Source organism: Cotesia glomerata, linkage group LG5 (genome assembly GCF_020080835.1).
Source record: "Cotesia glomerata isolate CgM1 linkage group LG5, MPM_Cglom_v2.3, whole genome shotgun sequence".
Lineage (NCBI taxonomy): Eukaryota > Metazoa > Arthropoda > Insecta > Hymenoptera > Braconidae > Cotesia > Cotesia glomerata.
In genome coordinates, this window is record NC_058162.1 from 13,002,848 (window position 1) to 13,022,393 (window position 19,546).

At 36.8% G+C, this 19,546-nt stretch overlaps 1 protein-coding gene across 1 annotated transcript; it reads right to left on the bottom strand.

The window, feature by feature from the left end:
• Positions 1–1,950: 1,950 nt before the first annotated feature.
• On the bottom strand, positions 1,951–5,940 carry LOC123266004. The gene is made up of 2 exons (XM_044730032.1): positions 3,753–5,940; positions 1,951–3,692 (listed from the first exon to the last, which is right to left on the bottom strand). Exons 1-2 carry the CDS (start codon positions 5,938–5,940, stop codon positions 1,951–1,953), a joined length of 3,930 nt encoding a protein of 1,309 aa, XP_044585967.1.
• Between the last annotated feature and the right edge of the window lie 13,606 nt (positions 5,941–19,546).

A 19,546-nucleotide genomic window follows, 5' to 3' on the forward strand; every position in this document is an offset into this window, starting at 1 on the left:
CGATATGTGCCATGTATGCTACCAGGATCAGGTAACAACAGAAACCTGCTTTCGACCTCATCTCAAGGAACAACGAGACTTGTATCGTGGACGCTGCTCCAAATGTGGATTACCAATCCAATTTTTTGATCCTCAATGTAAAGGCTGTAACCAACGTTATCTAAGATATAAAAGATGGATTGCCACCAAGTACACCCAGGAAGAGATCGAGCGATTTCACCAAGACCATCTACGTGCCCTCCGAAAATGATTCATCTTATCATCATTATCATTCATTCATCTTTATTTTTTTTGCAAAGGCCAGTGTATTAATTTTCTTTTACAATTACAGCAATAGTAATTATATGTAAAATTTTTATTATTGTTATTATAAATAATTTTCTTTATTATAATTTTTCTTTCTCAGAGAAGAGGTCGAAGTCACGTGATCGGAGTGTCGATGGATTCTCATCTCATCGTTACCGGTATCCCGTGCCGCCTCTCTCGAAATATTTTATTATTTTTTTATTCAGCACTCACTGCACATCTAATTATTTAAACTCTTCTTTTTCTTTCAAGAGTATGTCCCAGCCTGGTAAGGAGGATTGAGACAATACAAATTGTCCGCCTGATCAGCTGCGCGACATACCCTTGAAAATTAGACTCGGCTATGATCGAACGCTGTCGATATCTAGCGCCGTAAGGGGGAAGGAGGGGAGAAAAACCGAATACCCAACGGACAGGAGCATCGATCGGCACTTCGACCTCGCTAGTCAATAAGCATACAACACATTTCCTTGCTTTGTTAATTTACTAGGTATTCACTACCGACTCAATTCCAACCTTAAATATCTAATCATTCTTTTTGTAATAATATTTCTTAATATTCTTCACATTTAGTTTATAATTAAATTTATTATAATCATTGAGTTTGTTTATAAGTAATTTTAAGTTGTGTGAATATATTCAATAGTTAAACATATCGGTGTAGTTTATTAAAAATTACTATACGACAACCAGCCACCTCCCTGAACGAGCGTGCACGAGGCCAATCAAGGTTATCAATTCATTGCTGGAATTTATGTAAGTGAAGGAAAATTTGATACGTTGGCCGAGTCTGAGTTCTTTCACGGGATTTCGTAAAAGTGATAAGTGGGATTCTTTTATTGTAAGTTATTCGTCACCGCAGGTTGTGATTTGAGAAATTTAGCGGACAAAATTTCCTACATGGCTCGTCCCAATTTTTTTAGAAACTTATTAGGTCTCCAGTAAGATCCGCAAGGCTGATAGGCTCAATAAGGGAATTTTATTTAATAGAGAAAATTAAAATATCATTTTGAATAATTACAGAAAGAGCGGAAAAGCGGGGATCAGGTTTAGGGTTGGATATCTCAATTAAAACGCGTAATTTATTATCAAAAATAACACTAGTAATTTATTTACATTAATTACACTCAATATTTAATATTTTTAATAGCGGATTGTTAAGATAAAAGCGGATTTGTTAATTACTGCGTGGTTTGCAAAAGCGAAGCCGGTTGACACGTGGTTGAACACTTTGCCGGCACTGAAAAAGCGGTGAAATAAATGCACTGTTAACACAATTTACCTATAACAAATTAAAGCGAATTATTAGCGGTTAATTTAAGCAGTTTAAATTATAAAATTAGCGAAATGCGGTTTATTAACAAAAAGCGAAAGTAAAGAAATACTAATGGCGACTTGATGCAGCGAAAGCGTAAAAGCGAAAGATAATAACAATAGTCCGTCTTCTTCCTCGTTGAGTTGGGGAAGAAGGCTATTGCGCATGTCTAGTGGGAGCGATCAGCCAATAAAGCGGTCGATTCATGACGTGATCGAGAGGCTGATTTTCTATTGGCGGTTCGATTTTTGCGGGAACTAGCGGTGGACAGGTGCGTCTCTTGAATTTGGGAGTCCCCCAGGAGCGAGTTAATCGCTACTGGGCCTTGTTCACCGAACATTCTCCCCCGGGTTGGCGGCTGCGTCGACAAGATCATCTTCTTCATGCGTTAGCGGCAGGACACAGAGCTTTGTAATTGGACGTACCAGCTCTGTGTTAACTGTCTTAACAGTTACTACGCGGATTTGTCCATCTTCACCTGGATGGACAGCAATTACTTTGGCTAATGGCCACTTGGTTGGCGGGAGATCCTCAGTGGTGATCAGTACTACTGAACCCACCTTGATCTGGTTGCGTCGATGATGCCACTTTGAAAAGGCCTGGTAGCGGTGGATGCAGTCCTGGTAGTAGCGTTTCCAGAAATGTTGAACCATTTGCTGGACTTGTTCCCAGTGCGAGAGCCGAGCAGGTTGTAAATCTGTCAGCGATGGCTCTGGGATAGCGGTCAGTGACTGTCCGATTAAGAAGTGACCTGGAGTCAGTACAGCCAGGTCAGCAGGATCTTCATTCAGCGGTGTGAGCGGTCTGGAATTCAATATGGCTTCAATTTGAGCCAGTAGCGATGAATATTGCTCAAGCGTCAACAGCGAGTCTCCGATTGTTCTTCGAAGGTGAAATTTGATAGATTTCACAGCGGCTTCCCATTTTCCTCCAAAATGTGGAGCTCCAGGCGGATTGAATTTCCAGTTCGTGCCATCTTGAGCGATCAAGGTTGATAATTCTCGTAATGTGCGGGATCCTGCAGCGAATAGTCGTTTCAGCTGTTTATCTGCTCCTACAAAATTGGTTCCACAGTCTGAATATAGCGTGTGGCAGATACCTCGGCGACTAGTGAAGCGGCGATAAGCGGCGATGAAAGCGGCAGCGGTGTAGTCAGTTACTAGCTCTAAATGTACAGCTGAACTGAACATGCATACAAAGACTGCAATCCAGCCTTTGTATGTTTTTGCTCCACGTCCTTGAAACGTTTTCAGCGTGATAGGTCCAGCGTAGTCGAGTCCTGTATGCAAGAAGGCTCGAGTTGGCTGTACTCGTGCGGCGGGTAGTTGACCCATCAACTGTTGAGCGCGTTCTCCACGATGTCTCGTGCAGATAACGCAGCGTAAAATAAATGATCTGACTGGAACACGGCCTCCAATGATCCAGACACTCTTGCGTAAGTCAGCGAGCGTAAGCTGAGTACCTCCGTGAAGCGTTTTGCGGTGCGAATCATCAATCAAAATTGATGTAAGCGGTGAATGTCGCGGTAGAATCGCTGGATGCCTCTCTTCTGGGTCCAGCAATGCGTTTTTCAAGCGGCCACCGACTCTCAGGACCCCCTGATGGTCGATGAACGGAGTCAGCTTAGTGATGCTGTTATTTTTAGGCAGACCATCACTATCTTGTAGCGTGTGAATCTCTCTAGCGAAGTATTGTCCTTGAGTGAACTTAATCAAGGTCAATTTAGCGCGCTTCAGGTCTGATGGAGTAAGCGGGTAGGCCAGCGAAGATTGTGGAACTCTTTTAAAGCGGTCGATGGCACGATGCCAGATGCTAAGCTTCCGTAGCAGTGGAAACAGCTGCGTGTAATGTGACAGTAATTGTTGGAGCAGGCAATTTTCTGCTTTCCAAGTTACTAGTGTCAGACCTTGGCGTTCTTCTCGATGCGTTGCGTTGTCGGTTGGAGGCTCCAGAGTGGGCCAAGAGGATTCTGGTTCATGAAGCCAAGTTGGTCCATGCCACCAGAGAGCGTGTTGTTTCAGTTTTAGCGTAGGTATACCTCTTGAAGCGCAGTCAGCGGGGTTTTGTTTTCCTGGAATAAATTTCTAGGAGACATCTCGAAGCGTTTCTTGGATTTTTCCCACTCTATTGCGGACGAATGTCTTCCAGCGGATTGCTGGACTTTTAATCCATGCGAGAGTCACGGCGGAGTCAGTCCAGAGATTGATCCTGACATTTTCAAGCGACTGAACTTCTTTAACATGAAGTATCAGTTGTGTTAGCAACCATGCAGCAGATAATTCCAAGCGTGGAATTGTCATGGTCTTCAGCGGTGCTACTTGCGTTTTTGAACACAAAAGTGAGACCTTTATGTTCCCATCAGCGTCAGTGACTCTCAAATAAACAGCGGCAGCCATAGCGTTTTGCGAAGCGTCTGAGAACCCGTGCAATTCCATAGTTGCTCCAGGTGCTATATTATTCCAGCGTGGAATGCGGATGGATTCGATGTTTCGAAGATCCTCGCGGTATCCAGTCCATTTGTGAATGAGTGATGGTGACAATTGTTCATCCCATGACACTCTATCTAGCCACAGATCTTGCATAAAGATCTTGGCTTTGACGACTATTGGTGCGAGAAGTCCTAGCGGATCATACAGTTTAGCGATTTCAGACAAAATAGCTCTCTTTGTCTTAGGCGTATCTGGCGGTAGCGTGTACTTGAACTGGAGAGCGTCAGTGCGTGAATTCCAGTACATGCCCAGGACTTTTACTGGTGCATCACTGATTTCTTTAAGCGGTGTATCCAGCTGCTTTTCTGGAGCGACTTCAGCGAGTAACCGTGGGCTATTGCTAGCCCATTTGGCAAGCGGGAAGCAGCCTGCTGCACACAGAGCTTTTGTTTGTACTGCAGCCTTGATAGCGTCTTCTTCGTTGTCTGCTCCACCGTAGATATCATCTACGTAGCGTGTTTTCAACATTGGAGCAACAGCTAGCGGAAAGCGGTGTCCTTCATCCTTTACTAGTTGGATAAGCACACGTACAGCGTCAAAAGGTGCACTAGCGGTTCCGTATGTGACTGTCTTGAGACAGTAAGCGTCTATTAAGTCATTCTCATCTATCCAGAGAATGCACTGAAGCGGCCAATCAAGCGAGTCGACCTCAATCTGTCTGAACATCTTGGTGATGTCAGTAGCGAATAGAATCCTGCTGCAACGGATTCTCAACATCACATCAAAAATGTCAATTTGCGTTTTGGGTCCTGCGTGGAGAATGTCGTTCAATGAAATTCCTGTAGATGTTGCACAGGAACCATTGAACACTGTGCGGAGCTTCGTAGTGGCACTATCAAGCTTCAATACCCCATGGTGAGGCAAGAAGTAAGCGTTTGCGGGCAATTCGTTGACTGGTACTCGTACCATGTGTCCTAGTTGAATGTATTCTGCCATGAATGCACGATACATGTCAGAATATTCTCTTTCTCGCGACAAGCGAGTTATTAATCTGCGGAGTGACCCCATAGCTGCGTTGATAGAGTCGCCAAGTTGACTCTCAAGGGCCTTAAGCGGTAATCTTACTACGTAGCGTCCATCAGGCTGTCGATAATGCGTTTGACGAAAGTGAATTTCACATTCGTCTTCTTCAGCGGTGTTGAGCGGTGAATTTCCTGATGGAACTTCTTCCTGTTCCCAAAACTTAGCGATAGCGTCTTGTAATTCAGTATCTACTGACGCATGTAGTGCTGCGTGTGATGTTGAAGCGTGTTTAGCGGTGACAGCTCCATAGACAATCCAACCAAGCGTGGTGGATTGTGCAATAGGAGCATTGCGAGGTCCTCGTTGAATCTCTGCGTTCATGATCTGTGCGGCTGGTGATGCACCTAGAATAATATCTACAGGGCGTGGCTGTAGATACTGCGGGTCAGCGAGCTTGAGATTCTCAAGATGCGGCCATATCGGATCAGCGATCACGAACGATGGAAGATCTACCGTCAGTGTTGGTAGAATATGCATGCTGACATGCATTAATGCGGTCGTACACAGCGAACGAAGCTCAATTGTGCTCACACCTAGTGAGCTTCCTGCGGAGACATTGCCAATGCCCTTGAGCATGACCATGTCACGCTGTAGCGGTTGTCCAAGCTTCTTGAAGAGCGACTGTCTCATAAATGAGAGCTCTGAACCTTGATCAATCAACACTCTGGCGGTGATTGGATTACCATGATGTGGGCGGACCTGGACTAAAGCGGTAGCTAGCAATACTTGAGCGGAAAGCGGATCTGTGCGGAAGATGTAGACTGCGGTGAAGCTGGTTTCGTTGGTGCATCCAAAATGGATGGACATGTGGTGACGTTGACCACATTTTCGGCAATCTTGAGTGGTCTTGCAATCTGCGGCGCGGTGCGGAACACGAAAGTTGAAGCACAAATTGCATTTTTCAACTATCTTGTGTAATTCTCCATAGCGAAGTTATTTGAGGCCCGAAGTCGAGTTTTCAGTCTTAATAAACGGAAAGTTCAGCGTACCGGTGTACGAATGACTATCAGGAGCAGCACCCGATGTGCTCTGCGATGCTCCTGACACTCGACCTTTCCTAGCGGTATTACACTTCACTTAGCACAGCACAATTTTTAAGCGGAATAATAAATTAATTTAATTGAGATAGAGCCAGCCTGATCCGGCTCGAGGGACCAATGAATAATTACAGAAAGAGCGGAAAAGCGGGGATCAGGTTTAGGGTTGGATATCTCAATTAAAACGCGTAATTTATTATCAAAAATAACACTAGTAATTTATTTACATTAATTACACTCAATATTTAATATTTTTAATAGCGGATTGTTAAGATAAAAGCGGATTTGTTAATTACTGCGTGGTTTGCAAAAGCGAAGCCGGTTGACACGTGGTTGAACACTTTGCCGGCACTGAAAAAGCGGTGAAATAAATGCACTGTTAACACAATTTACCTATAACAAATTAAAGCGAATTATTAGCGGTTAATTTAAGCAGTTTAAATTATAAAATTAGCGAAATGCGGTTTATTAACAAAAAGCGAAAGTAAAGAAATACTAATGGCGACTTGATGCAGCGAAAGCGTAAAAGCGAAAGATAATAACAATAGTCCGTCTTCTTCCTCGTTGAGTTGGGGAAGAAGGCTATTGCGCATGTCTAGTGGGAGCGATCAGCCAATAAAGCGGTCGATTCATGACGTGATCGAGAGGCTGATTTTCTATTGGCGGTTCGATTTTTGCGGGAACTAGCGGTGGACAGGTGCGTCTCTTGAATTTGGGAGTTCCCCAGGAGCGAGTTAATCGCTACTGGGCCTTGTTCACCGAACACATTTCAACATGAACAGGCATGGATAGGTCTGATCAGGTCTGGGCGTATTTAACGCTTCAGACATGACCAGGCATGAACAGGCATGGACAGGTCTGATCAGGTCTGAGCGTATTCAATGCTTCAAACATGAGCAGGCATAGACAGGTCTGATCAGGTCTGAGCGTATTTAACGCTTCAGACATGACCAGGCATGAACAGGCATGGACAGGTCTGATCAGGTCTGAGCGTATTTAACGCTTCAGACATGACCAGGCATAGACAGGTATGATCAGGTCTGAGCGTATTTAACGCTTCAGACATGACCAGGCATGAACAGGCATGGACAGGTCTGATCAGGTCTGAGCGTATTTAACGCTTCAGACATGACCAGGCATAGACAGGTATGAGCAGGTATGGACAGGTCTGATCAGGTCTGAGCGTATTTGACGCTTCAGACATGAACAGACATGAGCAGGCATGAACAGGTCTGATCAGGTCTAATTTCAGGCCTGATCATACATGAACAGGCCTGATCAGGTCCAATTTCAGGCCTGATCAGATATGAACAGGTCTGATCAGTCCTGATCATTTTTTCCCGGGTCTGGAAAAAATGATCAGACCTGATCAGACATGAACAGGCATGAGTCTTCAGGCCTGATCAGACATGGTCAGGTCTGAAAGCCCATTTTTACTTTTAATTAATTATTTTGCTTAGTTTTATGGATATAGTAGTTGATAGAGTCATACGCAATTCTCTATAATGAATTAAAATTAAAAAAAAAATGATAACATATAATTGCCCGGCCGTAACACCAGCAGTCACCCATCCAACTACTAACCACGCTCAATGCTGCTTAACTTTTGTGATATCCGTGCGCCTTGAAGTTCCCGCTTGCTGTGCTGCTATCTTATGTGACAACAATTCTATGAAGTACATAGCGTATTAAATAAGTTTATCATAAATATAATATAAAAATTGATTTTATAATATATTTTGATAGTCCTAATTCATTTATTTAACCGAATCTCATGATAATATCACATTTATTTAAATAATAAAATAAGTAATGATTTTAATATTAGGCAGGAACAGAGCAGACCAAAACATCCCATTGGAAATGTAACAAATTTTTTATTTCAAAATTATTTAAACGTAATGATAAAAATAATTTTGCACATTTTGTGATGTCTAAAAAAATTTTTTTCACCAAAGAAAAAATTTTCATCACATTTCTGACCATGTAAGTCTGATCAGATCTACTCAGAAAAAAATGATCAGACCTGACCATGCCTGTTCATGTATGATCAGGCCTGAAATTAGACATAGTCATAGTTTTGTCGAAACCTCGTCAAAGCACCGAGATTTCGTGCATCAGTTTTTCAAAATTTGATTTTGAGTATTAGTGTAGATCGATAGAAATTTTAAATAAATTACACTCGATGTTTGGGACAACAGGAAGAAATTTTTTTTTTTTTTTTTTTTTTTATTAATTATTATTTAAAGTCGGTTTTAACTGCTGTGGTCTTATCGCTGACGTTAACTGTTGGTAGTGGTACGTTGGGGTCTTTTTGGGTTGTGGAAAATCTTAACCTACGCGGCAAGGGCCGAATATCAACCAAGTTGGTTTTTTAAGACCAGCTTGGGGGATTCGAACCCACGCCTGGCCGGTAAGTTAGTCCGAGTTCTCTATAGGCCATGCGCCTTAGACGACTTGGCTAACGTCACCGGTTAGGAAGAAATTTATTGTCCCAGAGGAGGAAAAATCTGATGGTCAGATAAAAAAACCTCTTCGATGATAATTACAAGAAATAAAGGTGCGTGAATGTGTAATTGGTGTTTAGTCAGGGTAGGACCTGAGCTATTGTTATTTCATCAGGATAGGGCCTGAGCTATTGTTATTTCGTCAGGATAGGGCCTGAGCTATAAGAATGATAAACTATCTCTTGGTGAGAATAGTTTAATTCGTATTGCCAAATGTAGGCAAATACTGATGACTCTTCTGGAGAGTGCTGTTAAATTATATGTGTGAGAGAGAGAAACGATCAAAGCCGAGGAGGCACGATCAAAACCACTGGCCGTCAATACCCAAAAAGTGAGAGAGAGCTCGGATGTATGGCGTCAGTCCGAATTACCGTGTAATTTCTATAAATTTGCGTTTTACCGAAAATAATTGAATTCAAATTGAATTTATGAATATGATTCGAATGATAATAATTAAATGATGTGATTTTTGAGATGGTCTCAATTGTACTGTATGATGCGTAATATGCGAGAGTGATTGCGTGAAAATTACTGCTGATACAAGGGCCTCAGAGCAACTGGTGGTACTGGTCACCGCACGAGAAAATTCGGTTTTTCCTATACGGCCCCGATCAGCGCTATACCGTTCTGCGCATCCGCCGCAACTTGTCGCCTACGAGGTCTCCCGAAATTGTTCGAGAAAATTCTCGTTGAAGCTAGAGCTAATATATAGATATAGTCATCTGATCTCGTACGCTCACGCTCTCTCTCTCAACAGATATAGATGTAATTGTATAGTATAATACATGCATAACTCTACACTGCACACACACACATTTATAGTCTATCATATAGGTACGACTCGACTCGACAGTCATGCCTGTTCATGTCTGAAGCATTAAATACTCTCAGGCCTGATCATGTCTGTTCATGCCTGTTCATGTCTGAAGTGTTATATACGCTCAAGCCTGATCATACCTGTTCATGCATGATCATGCTAAGGACCAAATATGCTAAGGAAAAATTTTTGAATATGTTCAGTGTGTGTACATTGATACCGATTAATAAATTTGTAAATTATCAATAAACGGTATATTTTATTATTTAATAAATAAAAGTATTTTTTTGGTTATCATTAAAAACCTACTGTAGGGTAAATTTAATAACCTTTCCTAGGCATAGACAGGCATGAACAGGGCTGAGCATATTTAATGCTTCAAACATGAACAGGCATCGACAGGCATGAACAGGCCTGAGCGTATTTCACGCTTCAGACATGAACAGGCATGGAAAGGTCTGATCAGACATGAACAGATATGAGCGATTTTAACCCTTCAGACATGAACAGGTATGGACATGCATGAACAGGCCTGATCAGACACGAACAGGCATGATCAGACCTGAGCGTATTTAACCCTTCAGACATAAACAGGCATGATCATGTCTAATTTCAGGCCTGATCATACATGAACAGGCATGGTCAGGTCTGATAATTTTTACCCGGGTAAATAGGTAATAAATCAGTCTTCCAAGCGTCAGGTCCGAAGTTCGGTTCCCGCGCTCGCTGGATTTTTTTTTATTTCTATAGAAATAACTATATGTAAATAATTTCAAATAATTATATTTAATTATATATAACTATATAGGGCCATTTTCCATTTATAATTATGGATAATTATATATAATATTTTTTACCCGGGATACAGATAAGTTACCTATTGAGAGTACAAACGTTAAAATTTTTACAATCTGCCATATCTACAATTATTATCTGCAACTTTACGGCAAGCTTACATCAAGACTTGTGCTACAGTTTATGCTGGAAATGTGATAACCAGTTTCAGCAACAGATTGTCGATAAGTTGAAGTACAATTTGATGTAAACTTTCGGTAAGTATGGCTATCAGTGTATGTAACGAAGTACACGGGGCCTTCATTACCCAGATAAGGTCTCCGATCGATGCTGGTTATTTATCGACCGATTCCCCAGAGCGCTGTGCTCCGAAGTACTCGCTCCTCTTTAGCTATAAGTAGCGAGTAAGTCCCCAAGAGGGAAGCGCTGGCGCGGAGAATGAAAGGGGAAGACAGAGTGAAGAAAGAAACGCACCAACAAAATTCGGAAGATTCATTGTGACCAAACAGTCTGGCTGAATAGAGACGCACAACTCAATGAACGACTATCCACGGTCAATATTTTACTTCGCTCGACTTTAATATCTCAATTAAAACGCGGAAATATTATTAAAAATTAACACTATAAATTTATTTACACTAAATACAAGTTATATTCAATATGTTAATTTGCGGATTGTTTAAATAAAAGCGGATAAACAAAGCACTGCGTGAATAATAAAGCGACGCCAGTTGACAAGTGGTTGAACACACTGCCGGCACTGGAAAAGCGGAGAATTAATTGCACAAATAACACAAATTATCTGAAACAGACTCAAAATAAAATAAGCACAATTTATTAAAGCGGATTAATTATCAATTAAGCGAAAAAGCGGAATTTTATAACTTAAGCGAATTAATTTAGCGGGATAGCGAAACGTTCGACTCAATGGCGGTGGAGCGAGAGATAATAATAATAATGCGTCTTCTTCCTCGTCGACTTGGGGAAGAAGGCCGATTGCGCATGTCAGCGGAGCGATCAGCCAATCACGCCATGGCGTGATGTCAAGCTAAGCTTTCATAGGTGGTTAGATTTTGCGGGAACTAGCGGTAGACAGGTGTGGCTCGTGAAATTGGGAGTCCGTCAGGGGCGACTTTATCGCGGCTGGGCCTGTTCACTGAACACTTGGCGTACATGATTCCAACCCTCCTGGTAATCTGAAAAATAAAAAAGAGACGGATCCTTAATTATTATAGATGCTTCTATCGTATGACCTTTGAATAAGTTAAAAAAAAACTTTTCCTAAGAATAGCGGCAGTTTGAAAAAAAAATTTTTCTTTTGCATATTTTTTTAACAATTCCGAATTTTTTAAAAATACTAAATGATAACTTATAATTCGGATCATGGTTCACGCGATAAAGAGATGTGTAGAGAACATCCTTTTTAAATTTGGCGTAAATTGGTCCATTAGAACTCGAGATATCCTTACCGCCAGCTCGAAAAAAGTAGTTTCGAGAAAAACGCGTTCAAATTTTTGAGACAAGTTTTCGACAATTTTACTTATAGAATGGTACAGAATACTTACATATTTTTAATCGGCGATTCCTGCTCCATATAAGATTCCTTCCTCTACTTCAAATGTTCATTCTCCGATGTTTTCTGGTGAAGACGAGCAGTTCTACTCTTCTTTGAAGCCTCTGAAGTCCGGAGTTCCAAGCGCTCAATACGCGCTTCATCCCGTCTCGCTGCAAAAGCATTAGCTTCTGGGCCAATCGTGATTCCCATAACATTCAACATTTTTAATATGGGTTTAAAACCTTCATTAAAAATGCTAACTGCGAGGAAAGTGACAATTTCGATTGTCTTCGGTCCAGCGTGGATGTACTTCGGAGCAAAAGTCCAAATAACGAATTTAAAGATTCGTTATTATTTTGGGTTTCAAAACCCAGACGACGCTCCAATAATGAATCAGCTGATAAACTTTCATAAATAGGTTTTCTTTTCTAAAATACAATAACCGTAGTTGTTATTAATTATACCTTCCTCATCCTGGGAACTTTTTAATTTTGCTGCAGATGCACTAGTGAAACTGGTTTCTTCTTCTACAGTAAACTGATAACCGGAAAATTTCCTATTTTTTTATCTGCGTGGCCGTGTAGAACCTGATTTTAAAGATTTTCTATCCATTATATTGTAAATAAATTCACAATTCGCAATGTACAAAATAATTTTCACTTTAATAATTTGAAGCACGTTGTCAGAGTTTGCACTCAGTACGAAGGTTAGCTCAAAACTTACTTAATTTAAAATGAAACTAAAAGGAGAATATTCCGACAAAACTAGCTTCTATGTCCTTCAGGTAAATATAGATTTAAAAAGGATCCTATATAATAGAAAGGGATATTCATAAATAGGGACTCGGAAACGCCTACCCTCTTTTGTTAATTTGTAGCGGTCGACCGGAACCGATGCCGCGTCACTAAAACGGCTATAATTCATTAAATGATAGAAATTTTGAAAAATCCTTTTAATTACATATTCTTGAACGTCTAAACTTTAGAAATATGAAAAAAAAATTTTTCGATTTTTTCAAAATTCTATACTAGAATACCCCTTTAATTTTATCCTAAAAGATTTTATTACCGTTGGGAATTATCATCGATTTTTATCGACTGTTGAGGATTATCATCGATTTGGTGATCGATTTTTACCGACTGTTGGGGGATTATCATCGATTTGTTGATCGATTGTCTGTTTAGTATAGTTTTCGTACAGACGAAAATTATAGCTCCTCTTCTCTCGATTACATCATGTTTTTACGTCATCTGACAAGTTTGAACCTGTTTTTTAACGTCGTCATCGTGAATTTTAACGTTTTTTAGCCCCTCCTCTCTCGATTACATCATGTTTTTACGTCATCCGACAAGTTTGAACCTGTTTTTGGCGTCGTTGGGAGGGGATCTTTGGTGGGGAGTTATACTTACTTGCCACCAAATTTCAGTCCTCTCCTTGCAGTTACTTGATTCAGTCGTTAAGTTCAAAAATAACGTGTCTTTTGTTAAAAATATTTGAAATTGTGTATTCTACAGAAAATCAAGTAAGTCATTTATTTCATTATTCTATTTTATAACTAATTTTTATTATTATTAACTATTATCTATCAATTTCTTAGTTTAATAATTCAAAAATGGATTTGAGTGCTATCAATAAAATCAACAACTTACCAAACTTTTTACCAACTAAAAAGTTTGAAGAACTGCAATTGGGTAGAATTTATCAAATCACGGAAATTAAGAAAGTCAACACAAAATTTGGTCCAAAAATTTTGGGAATTGTGGAAAACGAGTTTTTAATCTACTTCCCGAATCGAATTAACCGGAAGCTTATTGATGATGAAGAGCAATTAACTTCACTGATCGATTTGGCCTCAGCAGGAGAACTTCACTTGAATTATTTCAGAACAGCTTATCACAAGTTCGAATTTCTTATCAAACCTCCCTGGTTAAAAATATTGATTGAAAAGGATTAAAAATGATGAAATTTGAATACTTTTGAATAATTTCAATTCTTATTCATGTATATATAGATATACAGTTTACATGGAGTTACTGATTCCCAAGACTTTTCAATCAATATTTTTCATCAGGGCTTCATAATTAAGAATAAAATATAAATTAATTAAATTAAATTAAATTTATGTTAAAAAATGTACTTATATGTGTTCTTAAAAATTATACTTTAAAAAAAATATATACATGAAAAATTAACAGAAAAAAATTGTAATTTCCATTTTTTTTATTTTTATTATTATTACAAAAACATAACATTAATTTTTCTTTTAATTACTTAAAATTTAATTTACAATAATCTTGGTCTTTTAATAGTTTTTTCAATATTGGCAACTTTTGTGAACTTGGTATTTCATAACCCCATGGTAATGTGTCTGTACTATTTTTGAGAAGTTGACGTTTGTCATCTTCCCAACTTAAAGCTAATTTCGTCTGAAGAAGTGTATTTACTTCATGATTTCTACTTTTATAACATATTCATCTTTTTATACTCTTATATTATCGAATAGACATTGTTTAAAATCATCAAACGTTATAGTTCGCAAAGTTGATTTTTTGACATTTTTAGCTCGCATTTTAATCATATCATCTTTTATTTTTTCATCAGACTCATATGCTTGAATTTGATATTCTTCAGATTTATATATTTGTATCTGTATCTGTATACATTAATTTAGAATCGTAATTTTTAAAATTTTTCTTTACGTAATTATAGTGAAAGTCGTATATATAAGTTTTTGACATATCTAAAATACAAAAACCAGCATAGATTGGTTTATTAAAATTAACTTCAGCACATTTCATTTCAATAATAATCATATTTTCATCAAAAACTGTAAGACTATGGAAATTTGGTTTACAAATCATATCAGAAGCACCATATCTACCAGGCCATCTTGTAACTATTCTAACATCTTTATATTTTGTAACATTTTCCATAGTCTTACCAAGAACTGCATTTTTCATTAATTTATAAAAATCTTTTTCAAATTCATTTTTTGCAGCCTTTCTACAATCAGTATTTTTATCTATATACGGTTTTAACCATGGTGAATCTCTAAATTTTAAAATTCGGTGTACTTTTGTTAATTTTAATCTCAAGTCTAAACATTGTTTTAAATTTTCATAGTGTATTACATACTCTTTTTTATCATACAAAGTAGTTGCTAATTTTGTATGTTTGCTGTCTGGAGGTAAAAAGTGTTCAGGACATAAAGGTAAATCTTTATGTAGATCATATAATTCCTCCGGATATTTTAGATCAACTTCAAGTATATAGCCAAAACCATCGATATTATTGAAAAATTTATTAATTTCCTGATTTATATCGAAATTTAATTCAACCCATTCAAATGAGCCTGTTGGTGAAGGCATACTCATAGATGCACCATACAAATTATTAACATCAAAATACATTAAATAGGATTCTGGTTTATTTGAATCAAAATTAGTTCTCATATATCTATTATTTGTTGATGCATATCTATTTGTACACTAAGAAACACCACCTCTGACACCTTTTTCAATGAATAGCATCATTTCCGAATCAGTTAATAATTCCAACTCAACACCAGTATATTTTCAACATTGCATCAAAAGCTAGCTCTGGTACTGTATAGTAGTGTAGAGGATCTAATCTATAAGTTTTTAAACAATTACTTTTAAAGTTTTCAAATATATCAGCTAATAAAAGAACATCAGTTTTAAGATATAAATCAGAATACTCGTCTAATGTTTTTATATTAATTTCTTTCCAGATTAATTGAGCGAATGCGTAATTTTTTTTTGGTTACATTACTGTTGGTTAATTTTGAATAAAAATGCTTCCTCTCAGGTAATTTTGTATCATTGAGTTTATCTATCGATGTTATATATTCATACGAGAATACTCCCTTTCTAATGACTAATATGAATTTTTTAAGATGATTATAATGAAGTTTTGTTATCTTGTTATCATCTTCTTTTAAGTTCGATGGTAATTTATCTAGACCAGAGGCCATAAATTTTAATGAGTCTATAAATCTAAGATTAACACATGTTTTTTCAACATACTTAGTAAAAGAAATATAACGATCTTTATTGATTGGTAATAGTTTAGTTTTTAGTTTATTAACAAAATTATGTCAAGGCAGTTGCCGAATGACAAAGAGTAAGTATACATATAATTTTACATTATTGTGCAGTTCAACTTATAAATATTTAGAGTGTTTTACACAATAATATTATTAGATAGGTGATAATATTATATACTACATTAAAAATAAATATAAAAATTTAATTTATAAAGAATTAACTAATAATTTTAAGAATTTTTGATGTTACTAAAGAGACAGGTCGGAAACTTTAAATTAAAAAGAAGCTTAAGAATTAATGATTCCGTGATAAATGACTGTAAATGATTAGGTGTTATAGAGGATTCTAACAGATCAAAATTCAAGTCTCCCGTAATTATTAAATTTTTGTAACTTATCATTAATTTAGAAATTACATTAAAAAATTCATCTGAAAGATTACCTTGAGGCCTACGATAGATTACTGATAGTAATAAGCGATTTCCAGTCTGTGAAATGACTTCGAGAATTAAATATTCAGGTTGATTTATATTATTTGTATTAGGTACATAGATGACTTTAGCTTTTAATGACTTGTGGACCAAACATGCCACACCCCCACCTTTAATGAAGCACCCATTATCGGAATGAGTTAAACCTCTATCTCTTCTAAAGACTGTAAAGTTTTCTAAGTTAAGTAAAGAATTGTCTTGTAGCGGTTTGAGCCATGTTTCAGTTATAGCAATGATATGTGGTTTTGTATCTGCAACTAGATCTAGAAATTGGGCAACATGACCATTAAAACTATTAATATTCAAACTTAAGAACCTTATAGACATGGACTGAGGATTTGGATTATCAGTTAATTCTAAGTGACGTTAATCAAGTTTAGTGAGATCGGCTTCAGAACAGATCTTAATTTTAGTAGTATTGTCATCTTTTTTAACAAAAATCGAACTATTTTGCACCCAAACATACTTAAAACGTAGAGTTTTGGCCTTAGACTTAGTTATAAGTAACAATTTATATACTTCAGCATTTAAAAATTCATTAACATATAAGAAATCCTTAGAAACATTTGCCGTATCCGGGAAGACAGTTTCAACTAGTAATGTTTTAAGCTTTCTCTTACTATTAATAATATAATCTCGTATTTGAGGAGATTTAAGTTTAACTATGATTGAGTGCAAAATAGGTTTTACATTATCTTTTACATTATTTGAAGAGTTTTTGGTTCTCTTCTCTATTATCCTGGTAGAAAGTATGTCAGACTTGAGTTCAGGTACTTTGAGAGCGTTGAATACACTAGAAGTGATCTCCATTTCAGATGAACCTTGGACAACTGAATCCGGAATGCCTGAGATAACCAATTCTGATGTAACTTGTAAATAAGGCAGGACTCCAGAAGAATCATTTAATTTAACACTTGAGATTAAGGCATGTTGATCAGCTAAGCTTTTAGAATTTTTTAGTGTATCTTCTTTGATGGTTTCAAGCTCATTTCTCAGTTTGATAATATTGGTAGTGTTCAAATTTACATTAGTGTTTATAGAGTTAAGAGCTTCTTTGGTATTAGATTGTTCAATTTGTAACAAATTTAATCGAGAACCAAAATCGTCAATTTTTGAAGACAATGTCTTAAATTCAGTCGTAAGCACTGGTATTTGCGCAACTGACTTCATCACTAATGTAAGTTTGTCATCTGTAGATAGTGAAGACCAATCGGAGGGAAGCTGATTTGAACCCATTGTACTCGGAGGTGAACTTACTACTATTTGATTTGTTTCAATGATATCTAAGATCGTTGATAATGAACTAGTATTTGTTTGAACTGTAATGTGTTTGGTTTGATTTGAAGATGTAGATGAATCAATTAAATCTTGTGATTCGGGAAGAAAAACTGAATCTCTGTTAGGTGACAATGGTGAGCTAGGCGTGATCGGAGCAGAAGTTGTTGATCCTTGTCGACTTCCAATACTAGTAAGAGACTCAGTAGATTTAGCCGATTTAAAACTAGATGTTGATGAGTTGTTAGAAGTTACCGATCTTAATGATTGAAGACGGTTTCTGGTTTGAGGTTGATTTACTTTTTGTTTAGTTTTATTATCCACTGAATTGATTAAATAACTAAACTTTAGTCTGCAGCAATCATCAACTGGTCTAGATTTGATATAATCAGTGACACAACTTTTATGAAAAGACTTATAACAAATATCACAGGTGAATGGTGTTCGAAGTACAGCCTTGCATCTACTACAGATGTCATCTAACACTGACATAGCAATTTACACTAAGTTGATTCTATTTACAAACAACAGTTTTAGAACGAATGTATTCTTACACAGTTGTAAGAACTCCATATATAAAGATCTTTCACATAAGCAGATAATGCAACCAACAATAGTCAGGCTTTGGTAAACACTAATACTAAGATAATTTGATATTACAAATTGTACATAATATGTCACTCACATAATATTGCACTATAGATAGAACCAACACTCACTTACACTACTACAGATAGGCTACAAGAACACTATACCATAGCTGTACAATTATGGGCTGTAAGTGATGCGCACAACACTGCGTAGAAGTTAGAGCAACATAACCACGATGCTTCTAAAATTAATTTTCAATCTTTAATGACCAAATAACTTGATAAACGTAAATAAAAATCAAAAGATTTATATCTCAATTTGAAGCCTCGAATTAGGCGTATTAGACTATACCAGCCTGATTTTTTATTGTCACCAATAAACACTATATATTACAATTTTTATGCACAATAATAAAAGACGTGTATATGCATTTGAGATTGAGAAGGATATTCAATTGTACCTTTAAAATTTTTAGCTAAAGATTTTATTATAAAATGAGAGTCATAACCAGACATATTATGGAAAACTACCGGTATAGTATGTGATTTTTTATAATTTAAATTACACGATAGAGCAGGCCCTCTCTAATATCCCGTAAAATGATTATGATCGTAACATTTGTCTTGAGAATTTATAATTTTTTTTTTCGCAAATATAACAAATATTTGCCTGTTTATGTTCTTCTAATTGTTTTTTAGTCAAAGGTTTCATAGGTATTGGATTTTTTAAATATGAATCTACTTCAATTGCAAAATTTTTAAGTTTACCCACAAACCAATCAATACAATTTTCTGAACGATTAATTTCAAATCTAGATAATCTATTATCATAATTACAAAAGCGGTAAAATGCAATGCTATGAGGAATATGAATATCTGTATCATCATCGGTGGGTGTCAGTGTACATTCTAGATCTGCATAAATAATAAATGGTACAGTATCCTGATTTTGAAAATTTTTTAATTTTATTTTCCTCTTTTGGAAATACCATATGAACTTTATTAATTTTAAAACAATCTTTTTTATGACGTTCAAAAGATTTTCTTATTTTAAAATGATTTAAGCATCGATCACAAAAGAAATATTGTTTGCGTAATTTTGTTACACTACTTTTTACTAAAGCTGATAAATTATTAATTAATGCAAAATCGTCATAATCATTGCTCTTCATATTTAAATTTATAATACTTTGTATCATTAAAAAAAGAATAGTTTTTATATCAGAATTTATAGACTTACTTAAATACACCGGAATTATTACACATTCATCAGATTTTTT